This window comes from Rhinolophus ferrumequinum, chromosome 2 (genome assembly GCF_004115265.2).
Source record: "Rhinolophus ferrumequinum isolate MPI-CBG mRhiFer1 chromosome 2, mRhiFer1_v1.p, whole genome shotgun sequence".
Lineage (NCBI taxonomy): Eukaryota > Metazoa > Chordata > Mammalia > Chiroptera > Rhinolophidae > Rhinolophus > Rhinolophus ferrumequinum.
This window is the reverse complement of record NC_046285.1, coordinates 83,603,564-83,625,971: the sequence shown is the minus strand read 5'-3', so window position 1 is coordinate 83,625,971 and position 22,408 is coordinate 83,603,564. Positions and strand designations below refer to the sequence as shown.

The following is a 22,408-nucleotide window of genomic DNA, read 5'->3' as shown; positions in this document are numbered from 1 at the left end:
CTGGCGTGTAATGCGGGATGCATCAGTCTAGCAAGACATGAGGCCAGAAGAGTAAACGGGCTAGGTCTTATGCTTTGTGGGTTGCAGTTCCTCCTAGAGTTTATAGAAAATGAATATATTACAGGGAGCATCTGAAGGATGTTAAGCAGCGGTGTAGCATTTTCAAGCTCTCCTGCCATCTAGCTCAGACTTGGTGAAGTGGAGGCAAAGATTTACCAATAAAAAGGAACAATATTTCCATGTCCTAGGTGTGAGGGAGAGCTTGGCATGGTTGAAGAACTGAAAGAATAGCGATAGGGCTAACTCATAAAGGGTATTTATGAGGTTGTGAGAGTGAGGGTGAGATAAGCAGGAGTTGGATCTTATAGTCCGTGTTACAGTGTTTGGACCTTCTACTAATAGCAATGAGAAGTTATAGAAGGCAAGGTTTTAAGTGAGGCGTGCCTTGATCAGACTTGTTGTGAAAGGTCACTAAAGAATGGCTGCAGGCAGGACATTAGGCTACTGCCCACATCTGGATGAGAGCTAATGGGTGCTTCGATTTGAATGGTAACAGAGTGGAGAGAATGGATGGGTTTGAGAAATATTTAAGAGGTAGAATTCATAAGATAATAGTGTTTGCGTAAATACGGCAGGTAGTGCAAAAGAAGTGAATAAAGTATAACTCAGATTTCTGGCTTGGGAACTGGAGATAAAGTGTCCTACTCACTGAGCCAGGGAACACAGAGCAAGAGCTGGTTTGGTGATGGGCTGGGGCCAATGCAGTGATAGATTCCCTGGGAGACAGTGTAGGTCTGAGATGCTGCTAAGTGCCATCTGTCAAAGTCCAGGGAAGTCAGGCGGGAAATAAGGATGTAGCCGTCACCAGCATATGGATGATGTGGTTGAGATTTCCCAGGAAGGAAATGGAGATTTCCAAAGGGGACTGAGGAGAAGTCAGGAAAGTAGAAGGAAAATCAGTAAAGTGCAGCTGAGAGGTGAGTGAGATAAGAAATGAAAGAAGAGAGGAAAAGTTTGAAGATTCAGGTGGAAGATGGAAAAATGGATGGTGGATCTTGCTCTTGGGACGTAGGACAGGGTATACCCAGAGAAAAGATGGCAGGACTGCTCTTAGACGGAGGAGGGCATCCTCTTCCTCTGTTACCGGGGGAAGAGGCAGTGATGGTTTGGCTGCAAATACTGCGTTTGAAGGTGAGGAAGAAGAGGAAGCCAGGTGATACATCATCCAGTCACTTCTGTTTTCTCTGTGAAGTCTGAGGCAAAATCTGCCCCTGGGAGTGAGCTGGCAGAGAAAGGAAGAAGAGTATTGAAAGCTGAGAAGGGGCAGTGTGAGGAGGAGTGGAAACGAAGGCTCACCGGGGCCATGTAGAAGAGCTGTACACAGAATTGATGACCCTGTTGATGTCAAAGGCTATACTTTGAAATGGCATTAAACCAGGCTGGTAAGGGACTTTCCCAGCATCACGATTAATATCTTCAACAGATATTTATTGAGCACTGTTCTAGGTGCTGCTGATGCAGAAATGAACAACACATGGAGCTTACAATCAACAATGAGCCAATCAATCAATCAATCAATCAATATATAAATATCTTAGTCTAAAGTTGGAAGGGAAAAGGAAGGCAGCTGGACAGTCGGGGTAGGCTCATTTGCAGGGGGCAAGAGAATGAAATACTTAGGTGAGATGGTGATTTAAATGATGGCACCACAGGATGTAGCATAGGAGGTAAAAGAAAGGCAAAGAAAAAGTAGAGTGAACATAGGGTGAGTGTTCTCAGTAAAGTTGAAGAGGAGGCATAGAGGGACTAAAGAAATAAATAAAATAAAAAAGAAAGAAAAACCTCTAAGGATTGGAAGGTCGGAGCACAGGTTACTCAAGTCAAAGAGAGCAGAAGTAGAACTGTTCTGGGTGATAATATCAGGAATTACCATGAAAATTCATGCTACAATGTGGAGTAGAGGCGAAGGTCATGAGAGGCTGGAAGCTTAAGAAATTTGTAAACTAGAGAGTGGCAGAGGATTTTTTGTCCACACGGTCCCTGATGTTAGTTGGGAAGATGGTAGAACTTTCACAGAAGGGAAGACTGAGCGAGGTGTCAGTCTTTAATAAAGAGAAATGAATGTCAAGGAAGTTAGGAGATGACAGAGATAAAATAGTCGAATCTGGGGTGGTCAACTGACAGATGGTGGAGAGTGATGAGTTGGATGCTGCAGAGAGTGATAATAGAAGGCCCACGTTGCCTTTCAGTGTTGCGATGTGTTAGAGGGAAAAAGAGCTTCAGGGGAAGGTGGTTTAGGTTAAATCAGAGAGCTGGAGGGAGCATTCTGTGAGTAGGCTTAGGGCTTAATACAGTCATGTCTTCTTGCCCCAGAGAATTCCAGAAATGCTCTTCTAATCCTGTTTTCTCTCACAATTTAAGCAACTTAATCCCTTTTCTTTCCTTCTCTAAAGAGATAAGTTTGCAGGGTATACACTTCTGAATGGAGGTAAATGTTGGCTGACAAAAGTAAGATTCTAGAATCATAGGATGTGCAACCCAATCTAGAAATTAGTTCAGACAGGTTAGGGTTTTTGGCTCTTGTGTTGTCATATGTGATTATATCATCCAAGTGGGTAAAAGCAACCAGCAAGAGGAGATGTTGGCTTCATAAGTTATAAAAACAAAAAACAAAACGAAAACACTATGCTGAACACCTGAAACTAGTATAATAATATTGAATGTCAGCTGTAACTGAAAAAGAAAAAACTTTTTTTGTTGTTGTTGTTTTTGTTTTTAAAAAGAAGAGATGTAGGAGGGCCACCTGTCTGGTACATTGTTTTTGAACTCCATTTGCTAGAATTAGAATTATTAATGAATTCATTTTTATTTATCTTTTCACTAGCCTAGATAAAAACTCAAAGTGAATCAATGGGTTCATATCTTAAAACAAAATGTTTGTTAATCATTCCTGAGAGGCAAGATCTTCCTTCAAAATTAAAAAAAAAAAAAAAGAATTGTCACATTTCAGATATCAAAATGTCTTTTTAATAAACTCTTCAATCCAGAGTAGTACCTTAATTGTTAAGCTAATGTAAAAAGGGTTTGTTCACAAACAGACTAGATGACTGGAAAGTCAAATTGAAGTCAGTTAGGAACAATCACTAGCCAGGAGTGGATCTATTTCTCTGTGCTTGACGCTTAAGGTAAAAGCAAGCATGCCAACTATGAAATGGTGGATATGGCCCAGGCCATCTCTTTTATGTAGTTTCTTTGTTAATCGAGACTTTCCTGAACTTTAAAGAAATTCTTTTTTAAAGACTTCCTAAATCATTAAAGACTTGTGCTTTAACATGTGCTTGAGGATATTTCCAGAAAAGAAAGCTTTTGTTAAATCCATTGGCTTAATTTTCTAGTATAATTGAAATCAGGATGCTTTTGATACCTCTGCAGGCTGAAACCAAAATGAATTTGTTGTCCCCAAACACGTGTATATAGCAATTAATGACTTCACTAACTTAGAAACCAAGAAGCAAAATAATAATTTATTCTTTTCAGAGAAATAATTGAATTATATTTGAGTGAATCAAATAAAGGACACAATATACAAAAGGTCATTAACCGAACCAAAAATTTCTCGAAGCACTGTATATGGTATTCTGTAGCAAGGATATGACAATATATTGAAAAGAAATAGCTCCAGTGAAACCCCAAAAGTCCCCTTAAACTCACATCTGTGCAAATATGAATCTTTCAAAAGAGAATCTAAGATAGCAGCAATAGATGCTATGAAACTTCTCATGATATATTTCAACTGTGGTAATAAAAGTGAAACAAAGAAAATACATGGGAAGATTTGAAGAGTTAACAAACTGGGTTAGTTCCATGCAGGGCGTGGGGCAGGATCGGGCATATGGCAGGCCCAGGCGCTCACTAAGGCTAAGGTCAGTGTCGTTGGCTCCATAGCCAGTCAGTTTTATACCTGGTGAACTGCCTCTGCCCCTTGCTCTGGTAAGTGGGCTCCTACCTTGACCCTTGGGATCTATCTCACTTCTGGTTCAGTTCTGGAAACTGAGCTTCTGCATTTCTTCCATCTTCTGGGACTGAAATCCAACTTAGCTCTTAACCTCAACACCTTTTGCCAGACCCTGAAGAATTTTCTGGGATCACCACACACCGTCTGCTGTTTATAGCTCCTTCATCACAGCTGTCGGCTGGCTTCATCCTGTGCAGCTTCTTTCCATTGCTGTTAGCTGGGAGCTTCCTGTTTCTGATCCTTGTAGTCTAAAATAAGATTGAGTCTCATTAGACTGGCTCAGACTACTTCTACCTGAGCCCAGTTCATGTAAATGACAAGCGTTTTATATGGAAGAAAAATGTTTCTTCATTTGCGGAGGAAGGGACGGCTCATTAATTTTGTTTGCCAACACACAAAGACAAGGATCCTGCTTTTCCCTCAACCACCAGCCACTACACCTATTAATGTGAAAAACTTAGGAAGGAGGAATCAGTTATCTTGTTTTATTTACTACAAGAAAATCTAATTATGTGTGAACGTTCAAAATTTTTCAGATATTGCCTATCTGTCTTTAAATGAACAATAAAGTCATTTTTAACTCAAGTGTAGCAACAGAAAAAGAAACCAGTATCAAAATATTTAAAAATTCTGATATAGGACTTGTGTGATTTTTAAAGCTTTTAAATAACAGATGGTGATAAGTTACTTTAAGAAGACTTACTTAACTGAGAATGAAGGAATCTTTTGGAAAGTCATTATAGACCCATCACTGTGCAAGGTGTCGGAATTCGAATCCTTGCTTTGGGTGGAGGGTTACACTTATCATTGCTTTTATATTCTGTGGGTTACCTGGAAATATATTTTGAGCTATTTCTCAGAAATTGCATGTCTCATACTGATAACTCATTGCATTGTTGATGGTCTAAGACTCCATGTCTCACCCACCCATGTGGTCATACAAATGATGCCATGATGTATGAACCTCACAGAGGAGGTCAGAGGCAGCTTACCAAGTGCAATCCACAAGAATTCTGTCTGGATTTGTGGAGGGAACTAGTCCAAGCTAGGGCTCATGAAAGCCTAAGTTGACTTGACAGATCACGTATTAAAGAGATGATTTAGAACTTTGTGGCCAGCCATAAAGATAGATTGAAAATAAAATGACAGCTGTTCCCAGGAGATGGCCATGATGAGAATTTCTAGGACAAGACTGGCTGTTTCCTTCACTCTCAGCAAACGTAAGTTGTCTTCCCTATGATCAGATCCCTCCACTTCACTGGACAAGGTGACAAAGGCCAAGCCCCTGCTTATTAGTTCCCACACGTCTGCTTCCACCAATTAGACAGTCAAGGCTTCTCCTGAGGTGCTGAAGCCTTGAGAATATAGCTCTGCATCTTTTATTCATCCCGTATCCTTCCTTCAGAGGATGGCCTACCTCTCCCCACTCAGAGAGAGCCACTCTTCTCTCCAGTCCTCCTTCGGTTGCCCCTTTTGTCAAGGCCGTCACCCACCTTCTCTGCTTGGAATACAGCTCACTACCTGACTCATATATTTGTTGGATGGATGGATGGATGGATGGATGATGGATGGATGGATGGGTGAAAGAAATGTTCTGTCTCCTCCATCTTTGCCTAACTAATTCCTTCTTCACTCCCAGCACACCCTATCCACTGCACACAGAACTTACATCTCACTTGTAGTCAGTTGTTCAATGTCTAGTTTTGCCCACTATCATGTGTTAACTATTTCTATCTTATTCATCATTGTTTCCACCAATTAGCTAGGTGCATGGCACAGAGTAAGTTGTCAATAAATATTGATTGAATAAATGAATATTTTATTCATTTTTTAAATATTTAATCTCAGGTTCCTTATCTTGAGTTCCCAAAACCATTGTTATCAAAGCAAAGTGATTCGTCAGGGCACCTGATAAACACAGACAACAGTAAAGAAGTGTTTTCAGTCTGGCTTTCTCCCACTTACACAGTCAGATTTTTTCAGTTCTGTATTTCTCTGTCAAGTCTCCTCAATTTAGCCCTTTTCTGTCTGATCCTTACTGCCTTTGCTGGCAGTAAAGTCAATTATTCTCTTCTTAGGTGTTGAATTTACCTTGCAAATTTTATCCTCTTAAGCTAGAACTAGGTCAGCAAGGAAACAGGTTCTATATGTATTTCTCTTTCCCACTATTTTCCTGTTTCAGGGATTATTTTCAACTAATTTCCTACCCAGGTAAGTATTTCCAGCTCTCTGGGACTAAAATCTCCATTAGTCTGGGCTTTCTTTTCCGTCTCCCGTTTTCTTGCAGCTTCTCCATTCTCAGTAACTCATTTCTGCGCTCTTTTAATGACGTCCCTGTGCTCTCCTTCTCTTGGACGCCACTATTTAGTGAGTGTTGCTTTTCAACCATGATCCTCTAAGGCTCCTCCATCTCCGGTTGCTGCCTTTGTAGCATGTTCATTCACCTGCTATTCAGCTCACGTGTACAAGCATAAGCTCATTTGCAGAAGCCCCCTCCAAGTGACTCCTTACCACTAGTTTACATATAAAATAGGAACTTTACTTGTCATCTGAATACTGGGAAAGTTTGGGAGTTGAAAATGAGAACTGAGTATAACAACTCTACAGCTATAAATACAGTTACATTGTAGGAGTTCAGGTACGTTATGAAAGAAACAAGCCTTATTTCAGAGGAAAACCTGTAGGCTCTGTGAGGGCAAGGGTAATGTCTGTTTTTTCACCATGATATATCCAGTTCTACATAGTGTCAGACATAGAGTGGTACTCAAAAATATTTGTGAAAATGAAATGGAAAGTTTCAGTCTTTTCATGCTCCACAAAGAGAAAATCTTTTTGGAGGAGGCAAATGATTTAGCACAATCCTCTCGGACTTCTATCATAGAAAAGAGCTATTTGTTCATTAAAAAACCTAAACATGTGGAGCCAACACTACCTTGTGTCAACTAAATGCTTAGTTTATTAACATGTACGAACTTTAATAGCGCTCACTAGAAAAGAAACTTTTTACAGTTTTGACTTCATTTTAGGAAGCATTCTAAAATCATCATTGACCCAGCTTATCCTTCTGCTGTGACCTTTTTGCACCAATCCCTAACCGTAATGACTGCAAAGGCAGAGGTTTTGAGTTACTCTCAGTAATTACATATTATTGAAACCAGTCTGATTATGCTAGTTCAGCAACATGTTCCAAGAAAACAAAATATTTAAGTGGGAAAAACATGGATTTGTAATCTCATTGTTTCCCTTTCAGAGACATCTGCCAATGTCCAGGGACCTTGGGATCTACCTGAGAGAGTTCCTAAGGGAACAATGTAGCCTTTTCATAACCTTCTATATATTCCCTTTAAAAAAGAACATGATTATTCATTAACATTATAATCAACACAAAGCCCTGATAACTAATTTTAAGTGATATATTATATTTAAATTGCAATGTAACCTCTAATAGCTTCTTGCTAGCAAAGAATCTTTTAGGATTCAAAATGCAAATTGGACCTGAAAAAGAAAAATTATTTTTAGACTTATGGCACTTCAACCTAACTGTAACACGGTTTCAGGGTTTTCATTTATTAGCACAATATGTTTTTGGTTGTGAGAATTGGAGGAATTCCCTACTGGAAAATTATTGACTGTCCTCTCTTGGCTGTGAGCCATTCATTTAAATAGGCTATGAGATAAGACTGAAGAATTTCACTAATTTGGGGCGAGCCAACTAAGGATTATTATTGTGGGTCCATTAGACTTGGGATTTCTCTGATTATCTCAGCAATTTCTAAAATCCAGGGCCAAGTGAAGTGAAAAAAATTCATGTAACTATACTCATGTTATGGAGCAATTAAAATTTTAATTGAGCATCAAAAAAAAAAAAATCCAAAACAAAACAAAAACAGTGGTTGCTGTATAATTTAATTTGGATTCTCTCCCTCTTATTGGTGTTATTTAGAGTGATGCAGAATGATATTGTGGAAAAAAAAAAAAGAAGAAATCAGCTTAAAATTAGACCTGAGCACAATCTAAACTCATATTGTTGACCTTGAGCATGTAACAACTCTGTACCTAGATTTCCTGAAAATAGGGGTAATATGTCCTACTTTATAGAGTAATTATAAGGAAGAAAAATAATTAAAACCAGCATCATAATTAAGAGCTCAGACTCTGGCCACCAGGTTGGCTGTTTGAACTCAAACCTCAGCTTTGCTACTTAACCATGTAACTGTAGGTGCAAATTTCTACATCTCTAAAATGGGTACAAAAATATAGTTACCATATAGAGTTAAATGTTAAAGAATTTAGAAAAGTGCCTCTCGTGAGTGACACATATCAAACATTGACTTCATTATTATTATGATTACATAAGTACCTTTGGCTGAACCCAATGAAAAATCATCTAGTTAACATTCTGTATGTAAATATGATAGAGAGTTCATCTCTAAATATGATAGTGAATGTATTCTAAGTTAACTATTTATAGGCTTGTGCCTGTGCATGCATGCGTGTATGTGTGCACGCCTATGCATTTAAGGTAAATTGGTAACATGTATATAAGAGATATAATTATAAATTAGTTATTCATCCAGCTAGAGTGCACAGAAAAAGGTTTCCTTTCTTGACAGTTGTAGTTCTACAGAGTAAATTCACTGTGCTTGAAAACTTCCCTCAGGTTTACTTCTCTAAATCTACAGACAGTTTCTAGACAGCTGTACAGGATGGCTTTTCTTGATGCTGATCAGTTAGACAGGTCTAAGACTGGACCTTGGCTTAGCTGAAACTTCAACAGAGGATGGTAGAATGTTTGAATTAAGTGATAAACTAGAAGTCCAGATTACATTCAGCATCAGGTATTCCTCTGCCCTACCCTAACCTTTCTTCTACTGGGATATCACCAGAACAATTTGGGGAGAGGGATTTCATTTAAAAGTGAGGAGTGGGTTGTGGAAAAATCCAGAATGTTTATAATGAAAACCATTTGGTTTTTATTAGCATTAGTCTGTGTGCTTGCTAATTTTCAGTCATTTTCTCTTCAGAAATGGTCCCCCAGATTCTAGTTTCCACATTACTACCTTTTGAATGGAGTCCTTTGTGACCCGTTATGATTACATTGCATTTTCCTTGTGTTCTTTCAAAATGTTCTGACTTTGCCTTAGTTTTAGTTGGGAGATGGTGGGAGGGAGGAGGATGGCAGCAGGGGAATGAGGTCAGCAATCCTTTCAGGGTGTTGTTAGAGGAGATTTTTAAATTGTCAAAAATTGCCTAGTAAGAAACATCAGGCTTAGTGTCTGTTAATAAAGCAAACATTTAGGATAGAGGATTGGGTCAGAAATGGCTGTCCGAGGGTCTTGCCAAGAGCATTTACTTCTGGCTCCCCAACATTTCTCTGACCTCTCCTGGACACTTCCCGAGTAGTCATAAGCCAGACTGATTATAGTGATTTTAAGATACTGAAATGAAAATGGTGTATCGTTGGGGTCAGATAGCCAAGAGCTTAGTCAAGTTAGAGAGACCAAGTTGAAAACACGTTTACTCACACACCATTCCCTAAACCTTACTTCCATGCAGAGCAAGAATAGTCAGTGAAGAAATTTTGCATGAAACCGGGTATGTGCTGTATGCATTATAAATAGATGCCTAACCTATTAAAAAATGTCTGGCACTAAAATATATTGTGACCAGGAGTTTTAAAAATACAGTAGTAATTGAGGAAAACATTATTTGTATGCCACTTCCACTTAATTTTGTTGCTTGTTTTACACATTTTTCTGGATATTTCAAAAAGCCTCAAACTGAAAATGGACAAAAGTATAGAAGATCCTAATTATTTACTAATTGCCTATTAGTTAATTTGCCGACTAGCTAAAACTTATTTGTGATCCCCAATTCAGTACTTGTGGTACAGACATGTCGGTGAAAGATTTGAGTTGCTATATACACACATACCCAGCTGAGGCCCAATAAGGAGACTTAAACATGCATCCTGCTCTTGGCCTATGTAGTGCCACATTTTTCACATTTTCGGTGCTTTTTGCTGGTGATCTCACTGTTTAAAATGGCTCTCCAGCGCAGTGCTGAAATGCTGTCGGGTATTCCTAAGCAAGGCTGAGATGTGCCTTACAGAGAAAAGTCAAGTGTCACGTTAACTTCGTTCAAGCATGAGTTATAGTGCTATTGGTTGTGAGTTCAAGATATAAGTAATATGTCTTTAAATGGAACAGAAACACACATAACATGTGATGATGTATTGACCAGTTGATGAAAATGTCTTGTGATCTGAAGCTCATAGAAACCTAGCCTTGTGTTTCCCCAAGAGTCAATGATTCACTTTTTGTTAATTCACTGTTAGTGGTGACTTTAGAACAAAATTCCACTGAATAATGAGATGTGACTGTATTTGTTTTGTAATTCCCATAAATTACATTGCATTCTTACTAAAAGCATCAGTGACCTACTAAGTAGGACAGACCAAGGATTGTCTCTTCTTGAGGTAGCCATATAGCAGGGTTCCATGGTAGCTGGAATTCCACCGTGTCTAACCAGGTTCTGGTGACTGGTGGAGTGGGTGTGCTTCAACTCCTTTGTCTGTGGGGCTCTGGAGCCTCCTGAGATAGAGAGAGCTCATCCTAAAGGAACAGAAAGTCAAGCTCAACAAAAACATGCCTTGAACAAAGCCTTGGCCATCAAAGAGAAGTGATGCTGAATATAATGGAGTATTTGCCATTGTAATCTCCCCCAATCCTGGCCTCTTGGTCCTTGTGGTTTTTGGGAGAGGGAGGCATAGAGGTAAAATCTGAAAGAACTCCTCACCTCAAGGCTTAAGGAGCCCTCCTCGGGACTCCTGTAAGACAGTGAAAAATGGAAGAGAGGCATTTTCCGTGTATCAAACAGCTCCAGCACCAGAGGGAACTAGGTCATGGATGGGGCCCAGGGCAGGAGGTTGTAGAGGCCAAAGTCAGTATACAGCAGAGTGGAGGCCTGGGGAAAGTGGGCTTGTACAGGAGACACATGTGTGGCTCCCTGTGATACTGTGCCAGGGACTCATACAGACTAAGGTGTACTTAGAAATATGGGTTGTCATGATGTGAGCCCATTCACACTCGCAGGCTGGAAAGGCAAGAAGAAATATGCCTGATTTATCTAAATAAGGGACCATCTTTACTTTCTGATATTGAATTCTCTTGTTTCTCTATTGTTTGTCCTGATAGTTTCTCTCCTGACTGCACATTAGACCCACCCTGGAAGCCTTAAAAAAATGCCTGGAACACCTCAAAGATTCTGATTTAATTGATCAGAGGTGGGTCCTCGGCATCTGTGTATTTAAAAGGCTTCTAAAATGATTTACATGGTTAGCCAGGGTTGAAAAGTACTGCTCTGAAAACTTCACTGAGATTTTTTCCCTCCACGTAATCCAGTGTATTCTATCCAAAGGTAGGTTAGTCAGAAACCCTGCTTCCATGTCCACCTTCTGGGTGTATCTTTGAGTACAAATGGCTTCCATACCACTTTTCTGTCTGCTTGTCCCGCTGTGAGGAATTCATCAGTGTTTTCCCTTTCCTTCTTCCTAGTCACTGCAGACCCTCCAAGTTTTGATGTTTTCTCCTGCCTATCACCCAGCACTAGTTGCTTGTGATAAGTCTGACACTGGGGAAGGACGGATGCTGTGGCTATGAGAGTGCCAGGGAGAAGAGGAAGTCAGAAAGAGGCAGGGCTGGGGGAAATAAGGGGCAATTGGGAAGCTATGGGAAAGAGGAAAGGGAAAGAGTATAAGTTACTGCTTTTCACATGTTCCCATCTGCAGTATCCAAAGTATGGAGGGAAGAGCAGGAGCTCAGAGTCCCACACACCTAAGTACAAGTCCTGGTGCCCCATCGTGTTTCCCCAAAAATAAGACCTAGCCAGACAATCAGCTCTAATGCGTTTTTTGGAGCAAAAGTTAATATAAGACTCCATCTTATTTTACTATAAGACGGGGCATAATATATAATATAATATAATATAATATAATATAATATAATATAATATAACATAACATAATATGTTATATTAATTTTTTCTTCCAAAGACGCATTAGAGCTGACTGTCGGGCTACGTCTTATTTTTGGGGAAATAGGGTAGCTACTTGATCTTAGGGAAATTACTTAATCTTGTACAGTAGCCCCTTCTTATCCAGAGGAATGTGTTCCAAGACCCCAGCGGATACCTGAAATCATAGATAAGTATCGAACCCGATAGATACTGTTTTTCCTATATTTACATACCTTTTTACTTAAAGAAGAACTTTACAGCTTATCTTTGGCATATCCGAATTGCCGGCATCACTAGTCTTGTGTTTTGGGGCCATTATTCAGCAAAATAAGGGTTACTTGAGCACAAACACTGAGATATGGATACAGCCAATCTGATAACGGAGATGGCTACTAAGTGACTTGTAGGCAGAGGAGCGTATCTACTGGACATTGATTCACATCTGGTCGAGATGGAGCAGGACGGTGCGAGATTTCATCATGCTACTCAGAACAATGTGCAATTTAAAATTTATGAATTGTTTATTTCTGGAATTTTCCGTTTAATATTTTTGGTCCTCAGTTGATTTCAAGTAACCAAAACCAGGGAAAGCAGCACCACGGGTAAGGGGGGACTATTGTACAACTAAAAAGTGGTGATGCTGAGGGATTCAAAACAGATCTGCTTGATTGAAACACCCCAAACATTTTGCCAGCTTATACTGCATCTCCTAATCCATACCCACACAATCGACCCTTGGTAATGAATACAGTAATTAATAACTTCCCAGATGGGAGTTGAGCTTGTTTTTAAATTCCTATAGTCAAATAAGTTGGGCGAATGTTACAAGAAGATTAGTTTGGAAAATAATGGTATGTCATTTACTATCAGCCTGGAACATTCAGAATTGTCATTCATAAGAAATAAAAGCTCATTATTAGTAGAAGATTACTTTTCTTGCCTTTATGTGACTATTTCCTTAAATTAAAAATGGACTTTTTTTATTATTGCAAAAGCAATACGTGTTTATCTAATACAAATTGGAGAGTAAAGATAAGCAAATAATACAAAATTAAACACACTCATAATTTCTCCACCCAGCTATAACTGCTGCAAATGCCCTTTAGACTTTCTGGGCTTTTTTATGCAGATTTTTAAAAAATCACACTAAACTCTTTCTTTCACTTTACAAACATCTGGTCCGCAGCATTCCATGTCAATATATTTGCCTTCACTACATCAATTTTTATATCTTCTTATCAAGGTGAGTAATTTTATTTTTAAACACCACACTTGTTTATTCAGAAGTGACAGACCCACAGATAAGGAAACAACTGAAGAGCCCAGATGTGGCTATGTAGAGAGGTTGAGTAATTCAAAACAAAGGACAAAACATAAAAACAATTACAACCAGTTTGACCGTTTTGCGTCTGTTTCCTATGGCCTTTCTACCCACAATTCTACCGCTGACTTCAAAGAAAAGTCAGCACAGAGGAGGTCCGGAGGATAAGGTGCAAAGCCTGAATCAAACCCACGATAAGAGATTAAAGGGAGGGTGATCAAAGACCCAGCATAAAAGTGCTAGCCCGTGACTTGCCTTGGCCCATGGCCCCAAAATATTCGTCAGAACAGAGAGCTCTCTTTGAAGTGATTGGATGCCTCCCATGCCCAGATGAGTTCTCTGGTCAGAGGGAGGTTTAAAAAGTGGAGCAGAAAGGAGTTTGCAAAGTTGCCTCTTCCTATCTCTTGTCTGCATATTCCTCACAAATTGTTTGAATGCTGCTTCTTTGATTTGTTGTCCAGAGATAGTGCTTTAACTGTACTGGGTATCAAGTGAAGAATTCAGCCAAAGAAGAGAAGGATCATCGTCTTGTTTCATGTGGGAGATCTGGGAAGTACAGATGCATTCACATGGCAGTGGATTTGCACTCATGAGCATATATCTGAAACCACCACTCCTCCTTTTTATTCAGGGTGTTTAAAAGGGCATGTGTTATTTCCAAATAGACAGTAAGATTTGTCCATTATTCTTGTTCATTCTACTTGTTCACTACTTGTCCACTACTTGTCCATTGCTCTCTCAACTAAGTTTATTGCTCTTCGTGGTGTTAGGACATAAATCATCCATTTCCCCAGAGAGGGGAAGAAACTAAAAGTATTCCCCAAATGGCAGTAGCCTTTACAACGTTCAGCTTAAATTTTTAAAAGTATTTTGAAAGACAAGAGTTACATAAAATTGCTAAAAATGTATGCTTAGAACGTCTTTCGTTAGTACATCTTTCAGGCTCCAATTTTCTGGTCTTTCACTTTACATGATAATCTTTTATGTATTTAAGGTCTTTATTTTCACTTCTCCTGTCATCATAGTTTCATTCCCTTCAAAGTTCAAGGGAATTACTTTTTCTCTCCACCTTTTCATAGGTCAATATTCTAATCTTTACCCGAGATTTCAAGTTAAAGTTTTTACTGACAAGTCGGGATTGAGCACAATGTTAGAGGCTGTGAGAGAATGGGAAGATGCCTCCCCTCCTTTACCAGAACCACAGGCCAGTTGAGGAGATGAGTTTTCCAACAACAACAAAAAAAATGAAAATGATGCTAGTTGATATGAGCTTTTTCATGAAGAATGAAGATTTGAACTGGGCCTTGGAAATGCCTGAAATTTCTAAATGTGGAAAAATAAAAAAGGATGTTTTAGTAGGAGTTGCGGCACCATGGTCAAAGGTGCAGAAGCAGAAAATTATAAGGCGTTTCACAGCAGAAACTTGATACCTTCATTTAATTGGGGCAGATGGCTCCTATGAGGAAGGAATGAGAGAGAAGGTTCGCTAGATATATTAGAGAACCTGGATTTTATAATGAATGCAAAAGGATTATATTAGAAACCTTGAAATGGAAAATGGCATGATGAAATGTTATGAAGACATCAATCTGACTGGAACACAGGGTGGTGGGGTGGGGAGAGACCTGGAGCCATAGCTTGGGTGAAAAGGCAAGAATAAAGCCTGAGAGAAGGAGGGAGGGCCTGAAAGAGAATGGAAATGGTGAGGAATGGAAGGATGAGATGGAATCTGCAGGAGCAAGGGAGGAGAGTGTGTAGGAGGAAAGATTAGAGACGATGCAGGAACGTTGTCACACATAAACATAGTTGTACACCTTTGACTGAGGTGTAAGGTGGTGGGACTACAAAAAGGTTAATTAAATTCATCAACAGAATGGTTAGGAAGGCCGAGTGACCCAAAGCAGCCTCCTCTAAGCATTAAAGACTAAGTGAGGCAATGAGCTCTCAGTTCAGAGAAGTATTTCCTGAAGTTTGGAGGAATGGGAGCTTCAGGGAAGAGACTGGACATAAGCTGAACCTTGAATAGTGGGTAGAAATTGGAGAGAGTGAGAGGAGTTAAAAGGTTGAGGTGGGGGCGGAGCAGAAGCAAAGGCACAACATAGGGAAATACAGGAGTGTTTGTGGCACTCACCCTTCAGCTTGGAGTGGAGAGTTTGTATAAAAACACAGAGAGGAAAAGAAAAGGGAAGGTGGTAGCTTTTGATCGGTGTAGTTAAGATTTAGAGGCTAAGTTAAAGTGTTGTATATTTAACCTGAGCAATGTCAAGCCCCTGACATTTGAGTAAGGGAGTGGCCAGTGCAAAAAAGGGTATTTTGGGAAGTTTAATCTGTGAAAGACATGTGGAAGATGTGGAACGTATAAAAGTAGGAAGATAGTGCTAGCAAGATGAGTAGTTGGGTGACTTCTAGTCCAAAGAGAATGAAGATGTAAACTAGGTTGGCACTGATTGTGGGAAGAGAACAGAAAAGAGACAAAGTTGTTACAGATAAGCCCAAGGGCAAGGGAGACGTAGAGTCTTCCCCAAGGTTTCAACCCTGGGAGGCCATGATCACAATTGTGTATGTCGAAGTATCAAAGTCCAGAGAAAACTAGTTTGGAGGCACCCCAGAGGGTTGAGTTCTAAAGAGATGGTGCCTGAGATGGCAGCCAAGCACGCAGGTCCAGAGGGTTAGAGGTGAGGGCTGGAGGCTCAATAGATTTACCATTCCAAGTTGAAAAATTCCACATAGCTCAGCAGTTGTGTGAAGTATTTTTAATTAAATAATTTATTTATTCAGAAAGTGAATATTTTCAAAAGCTCGTTTGAGAACTTATACTCTCTTGACACAGATGAATTCTCAACTGCCCTTTTGTTTTCCTTGCAAAACACTTGAAGTTATATGAGAAAGTGGAGAGAGCCGTGGGAGGGTTTTCTCACTATTCCAGGTGTAGAAATTGTGGGCATTGGACCTCTTGTACATAATATTCTTCCCTTCAATGGTAATAATTCATATTTTATACATCTTTCTCTCAGTTGCAGCACCTAGCACAGTCTCAGTGTTTTGTACATTGTAAGTACTCAATGTTGGTTGATTTGCATTTTCATTGCAGTTCTCAAAGATAAGAGTGGACATAAGAAAAACTAACAAGCTTTCAGCCAATTTTGTAATGACAGACTCTACATAAACAAATGCAAATTTGATGTCAAATTTGAATTGCAAAAATTTTGTAAGCCAGGTCCAAGAAGTAATAACCTTAGCATCAGATCTTTACTAAAATGAAAAAAAAATCCGTAACGATCGCTCACTCCTTGGAGTCTGAGAGACATTCAAAGTCACAGCCTCTTGAAGAGCAGAGTCAGCAGCTAAAGTTTCGGAGTGAAAAGTGAGTGACTTTGTGTTAACCCCAGGACCAAGATGGCCAAAGCAGACCTATGTTCTTTTTTTCTGAGACAGAAACAAGCAAGGACCTCAGTGATTTGGGAGAGGGGGTAAGATATAGGATAGTAGGACCCAGACCTCTCAAGAGTAAAACCAACCAAGTATATAGTAAAGGAGGACTATACACAGATAATATTAATCATTCCACCTTGAACTGACAGTTACATAAGAAAAAGGAGCATCGGGCCAGTTGACTGCTCCTGAGGGGAAAAAAAACATACTTCCTTTTTCCCCTTCCAAACTATTTAAGACCCTTTGTTTTATCTCATCCTTTCCCCGGTCTCTCAGCTGCTCGACTCATCCAGAACATGGATACTACTGCTGAACCTTGTTCAGACTTTTTCAAATATGCCTGTGGAGGTTGGTTGAAACGCAACGTCATTCCTGAGACTAGCTCCCGTTACGGCAACTTTGACATTTTAAGAGATGAACTGGAAGTCATTTTGAAAGGTTAGTGGAGTTTTGTGTCTCTGCATCAAAGATTTCCCTCTTAATATATCCATTTTTTAAGAAACGCTCTTAGCTATTACAAGGAACATTGCACAAAATTGAAGTTGATAATCCCTCCAAGTTTTATGTATCGCCACCTGGTCACCGTGAGGGTAGTAGACACTGAAATGGATATATGGGCATCTCTAGGCTTTCCTGCTTTCATTTGTAGGTAGACAAACAATAAAGCCCTATCCTCCCTAGAGATGGCATCTTTATGCCATTATACAGAAGAAGAAATTTAAGTGATTACCACTAAACACCATCTCCATGATCTTTCTACTCTGGCTATGTGCTGAAGTCGCTATAAAGCATTGTTAGTAAGACTTGCCTTCCCAGAGGTGGTATATGTTTTCTAACCCAGCTAAGGCATTCTCCCTGGGAAGTTAAGAAAGTGATGTCTAGTCCTCTACTGTTCTCCACCCTCTGTCCTCCTTTTCTAGAAGTTACTTTGTCGAAAAAACAAGTTTTGCTATTTTCTATCATCCAAAAAAGAACAATTCGTTCAATTCATTTGGAGCATGAATAGTACAACTACACAAAGGTAATTATTTTTCAGCCATCTAGAGGACTATCATATTAAATTCCAAATTCCTCTGTATTATTGTTTCTCTTTTTAATCTCAGTTCCAAAGAAAGTAACTTCTCTATGACAGAGCAGTACACATCATTGTTCACAAAAAAAGATAATCTAGTCAAAAACACTTTCTTGTAACTTGGCGAATGAAACTAACTCCCAGTTCTGCGCTAGGAATAATGATCAGGTAAGGGGTTTGTTGTTTCCTGTAGGGTTTCAGCACAGGGAGGGAGAGAACATACAAAGAAACAAGTTAGTTACTGAACCTCTGTTGAAAATGTTAATTGCAGCTGCAAATGAGCCATTTATATTGATGCATTTTATTAAATGCCCAATTTCAGATGTTCTTCAGGAACCCAAAACTGAAGATATAATAGCAGTGCAGAAAGCAAAAACATTGTACAGATCGTGTATAAATGAATGTAAGTGCTCTTAATTTTATTTTATTAAGCGTGTCTGTACAATATGCATCCACTTCTTAATGAATTTATTTTAATTGTTTTCAAAAGCTGCTATTGACAGCAGAGGCGGAATGCCTTTACTCCAACTTCTACAAGATATATATGAATGGCCAGTAGCAACAGAAAACTGGGAGCAAACCTATGGTAAGGCAGTTTTCCTTCTTTTCTTAAAAAAAATAATTTCCAATTAAATCTATGTTATTATTATGTGATAGTATCATATGAATGCACTAAAGCATCTAAAGATATATATTTCACCTTTCATTGCTTTAGGTACTTCTTGGACAGCCGAGAAATCCATTGCACAACTGAATTCTAAATATGGGAAAAAAGTCATTATTAATTTTTTCATTGGCACTGATGATAAGAACTCTGTGAACCATATAATTCATGTAAGTTCATGTGGCTGTCAGCCAAAGTTATCTTTAAATTGTAATAAAGCTTCCACACACGTTATTGATATTTAGAAATAATGCATATTCTCATTTGAATTGCATGAGCAAGGTGGTAATAAATTAATGCTGTGTCCCCGATATCTGGATTCCCCATTTCTAAAGTATTTCCTTAATACTACGTTTTACACATTCATCTCTTCTTCCTGCTTCCTTTGTTTTAGATAACTCTCCCTTCATAAAAATAAATGGTAAGAAATGAAAGACTTCAGGCCTGTCCTATGTAGAAAAAGCACCAAATTTCTTTGTATGTTCATATAAGGAGCATGGTCTGGTGTACATAAGTAATGCAGGTCTGGAAACCAGAAATTCCTAATTGCTTCCGAAAAAGAACATAGAGAAGGGATTTTGGACACAGTTTCGCTTCTCACTAAAGAATGTTTGTACTTTTTCCTCAATTAAGGTAAATAAAATGCCATTCTCTTAAAATGGCTTTGGTTAGATTTTATTTTTTAAGTGTAAACCATTCATTTAAGTTTATCTGAAGTGTCACCTAAAATGAGATTAATACTTAATGAGTAAATTTGGATTGGATTAAAATACCTATAAAGCTTTTACATGGTCTCCTGTAAAAGAAACTAAACTAAAAGTTGCAGGTCATAGATTCATATTTATGTCACTATTGCATAAATCTTCATGGCCATTTTAATTAAAATCATGAAAGGCATTGAATCCAGCTTTCCTCCACAGTGGACCCTTTTTCTGCCTTCCCACATTCTCTCTTTGGGCTCTCAAATGCGAGCATCCTGCATGATCATCATGAAGGGATTTTTTAAGAGGGTCAAGAGGTTGGGAAAGGAACAGGGCCCTCCTTGTAGAGATGTCTTCTGGCTCTTTCCATGCCAGTCCTCTGGGTGATGTTTCTTTTGGCCCTGCTAGGATTCTCATTTCAACCCATAAATTCTGATTTGCCCCTGTACCCATCTTCTTACCTTGCAGTGCATAGGAAGTGACCTCACAAAGCTGCGAGTGTGTCCGGGTAGCTCTCACTCGGTATAAAGGTGGGCTAGACATGGTAGAGCAGACCTGAGTCTCCTCTTTCACACACTCAGCTGGCACTGGCTCTACTGAAGTCCTGAGCAAAGCAGCTTTGGAGAGAACCGAGGAGGTGTCTCCTCTATCCCTGTAGGGTAGAGGACCTCAAAAAAATTTCTGGCAAGATTCCACTAGCCAAAAAGTTCTAGAGTTATCATAGAGGTTTCCCATCTTTTATTTTTTTCCATCCCAGTTAAGGGTGAGGGTGGTAGAGAATGTCCCCCACGGTAGCATATAAGAATCTCAAGAAGCGGGAACATCCTGGAAATGTGTAAAGTAGAAACTCCCCAGTCCTAAACTGTCACCTGTTTTTGTTTACCTGCACCATCAGTTCTGCATTATCCTTCCCGGTATAGTTTCTGTTCATTTTCTTTGGTTTTCCTCAAATATCTGTAGCACAACCTTCCAGATTATCTAACTACCCATCAGTTTAACACTTAGAAGTAGTGTGAAAACCATTTCCTGATTATATATAGTCACTCAGTATCTAATTGTTACATTTATGAACAGCAAGGACACTTGAGATCTCGCTCAGACGTAGGCATGCTTCTCTTTTGTCCAACTGTTCTGTATCAACTGAATGCTTTGTTTTCACCTTTTGTACATTTTTTGTAGATTGACCAACCTCGACTTGGCCTCCCTTCCAGAGACTACTATGAATGCACTGGAATATATAAAGAGGTAAAAAAAAAAAAAAAAAAAAAAGAAGTGAAATAAAAATAAAACAACAGAATCATTTGGTATAAACTGATATATAACGAAAAAGAATAAGGCTAAGGATAAACTTTAACCCTCCATGTTCTTTACTCTGGACAAATACTTAAAATCACACAGAAAAATGAACTGCCTTTTCAGTGGTAGAATGAATATTTTCAGTGGAATGAATAGAGGAATTCTAAGAAACAAGGAAACTTGAAATTCCTTATTTGCGTCTTTAGTCTTTGTCTTTGTCCTATGACCCATTTTGGAAAGTCAATTTTAAATGCTTTAATTCTGCCTATAAATTGGATCTTTTGAAAAATGAACTGTAATCATGGTCTAGAGCGGTACCGATGAGGACCAAGAAATGGTCCAGTATGAGCCACATTGTACTCTGTGGCATGCTTCCAGAGCCCTCTGCTTTGACGTTCGCAGGACGCCCTAGGTAGGAACATCGGGTTCAAACAGACTTTTGCAGATACCTTCTGACTCAGATGTTGGTCAACTAGCCCAGCCAGGGTGCTTCTGACTGTCTTGCAGCCTTACCTCTCTCAGGCTGGTGTTTATGTGCTCCTGCTTATTGATGTAAAGGGACAAAGCAAGACAACTCAGTAATATAATATATTATTATATATTGGGGAAGGTGTTGGCTCTATAAACGTTTTCTTCCTAATTATTTAGTAGCTCAGGAGTAAGTGAAGTTTCCCTTTGACGATCCTAATGGGTCACAGTGTTGTGGTGTGGCTGAAATTACTCCCTAGTTGAAATGATTAGCTATGTTTATGCTAAGTGTTTATTTTGCATAATTAAATTCAAGTAACATGGAATAAATTCACTATAAAGTGTCTTTCTGAGGGGCTACACAATATTGAAATGAAGAAAAAGATGTATAATAAAAGACCACAATTAATAGTGCAGACAAACAATTAATAGCACAGACAATCAAATGGGTGGGGGATACTTGAGCTCATTATGATCTAGTTACTGTGTGGGTTGCAACTATTGGCTTTACAAGCCTTCCTGTTGCAGAGTTGAGGGTGACTGAGGAATTTTGGCTCATTCTACTGCATTTTCATCATCATCAACTGGATGCCTTTCATATTTAAGATCATGTCCTAAAACCATATCAAATGTTTTCAATCCTAAAAATATACCAATATTTTTGTATGTTACCACTTCTGATGTAAAGAGGCCCAGCAGTCGGTATGTACTGTTGATGTGGTAAAGTTTCTTTTTTGTTGTTGTTTTTTGCAAAAGCTGTGAAGATGATGGTGTATTTGTGCATTTCGTATCCAATGCTATCTCATAACCTAGAACAGGTCACAGACTGGCAGTCGTAGGCTTGAGTCTGATATAGAGGCACTTTTGTGTAACTTGCAGTTTCTTGTTTGTTTTCATGTGGATTAATTTCCAATATTTTGAAAAGTTGAAAGATTTCACTTGAAAATCTAAATTTCTTGATAAATTAGTAGCACTGGAAACCCTGGGCCTGCATTGCCATGTGGCAGCTGTTGGGCAAAGCTATGTTGTATTTGCCCCCTTCGGGTAAGGCATTTGTTCTCATCTTCATCCATATGGTTCATTGATTTATGTTGACTTCCTGGTTCCTGAAGCATTTAAGTTTGTGATTTAGTTGGGTCCTAGCTAAGCTGCAGTAACAGAGACCTGAAAATACTGTAGCTTAAACAAGAGAGAAGTTTGTTTCTGTTTCCTGTTATAGTCCAAAAGTCAGCAGGCAGTCCACTTGAGGTAGGAAACTCTGTTTCATGGGAACGGCCAGAACCACAGCTTTCTTTGACCTTGTTGCTCGAACATCAACCTCTTCTAGTGTCTTATATTAGTCTAACAGGTCGAAATTGGTTCACTAGTGCCTTGTTCACATTTCAGGCCACAGGGAAAAGAAAAGAGGGAAATTGTAAACAAA

At 39.1% G+C, this 22,408-nt stretch overlaps 1 protein-coding gene across 5 annotated transcripts in view; it reads left to right on the top strand.

The window, feature by feature from the left end:
* MME (membrane metalloendopeptidase) overlaps positions 1-22,408 on the top strand; it is an 89,924-nt gene that overhangs the window by 16,927 nt on the left and 50,589 nt on the right. For all 5 annotated transcript variants that reach the window (XM_033125367.1, XM_033125378.1, XM_033125359.1 and 2 more), the window contains exons 4-8: positions 17,061-17,222; positions 18,179-18,259; positions 18,347-18,442; positions 18,572-18,690; positions 20,401-20,466. In XM_033125367.1, coding sequence (XP_032981258.1) covers positions 17,061-17,222; positions 18,179-18,259; positions 18,347-18,442; positions 18,572-18,690; positions 20,401-20,466 — 524 coding nt within the window. The remainder of the gene's footprint in view (positions 1-17,060; positions 17,223-18,178; positions 18,260-18,346; positions 18,443-18,571; positions 18,691-20,400; positions 20,467-22,408) is intronic.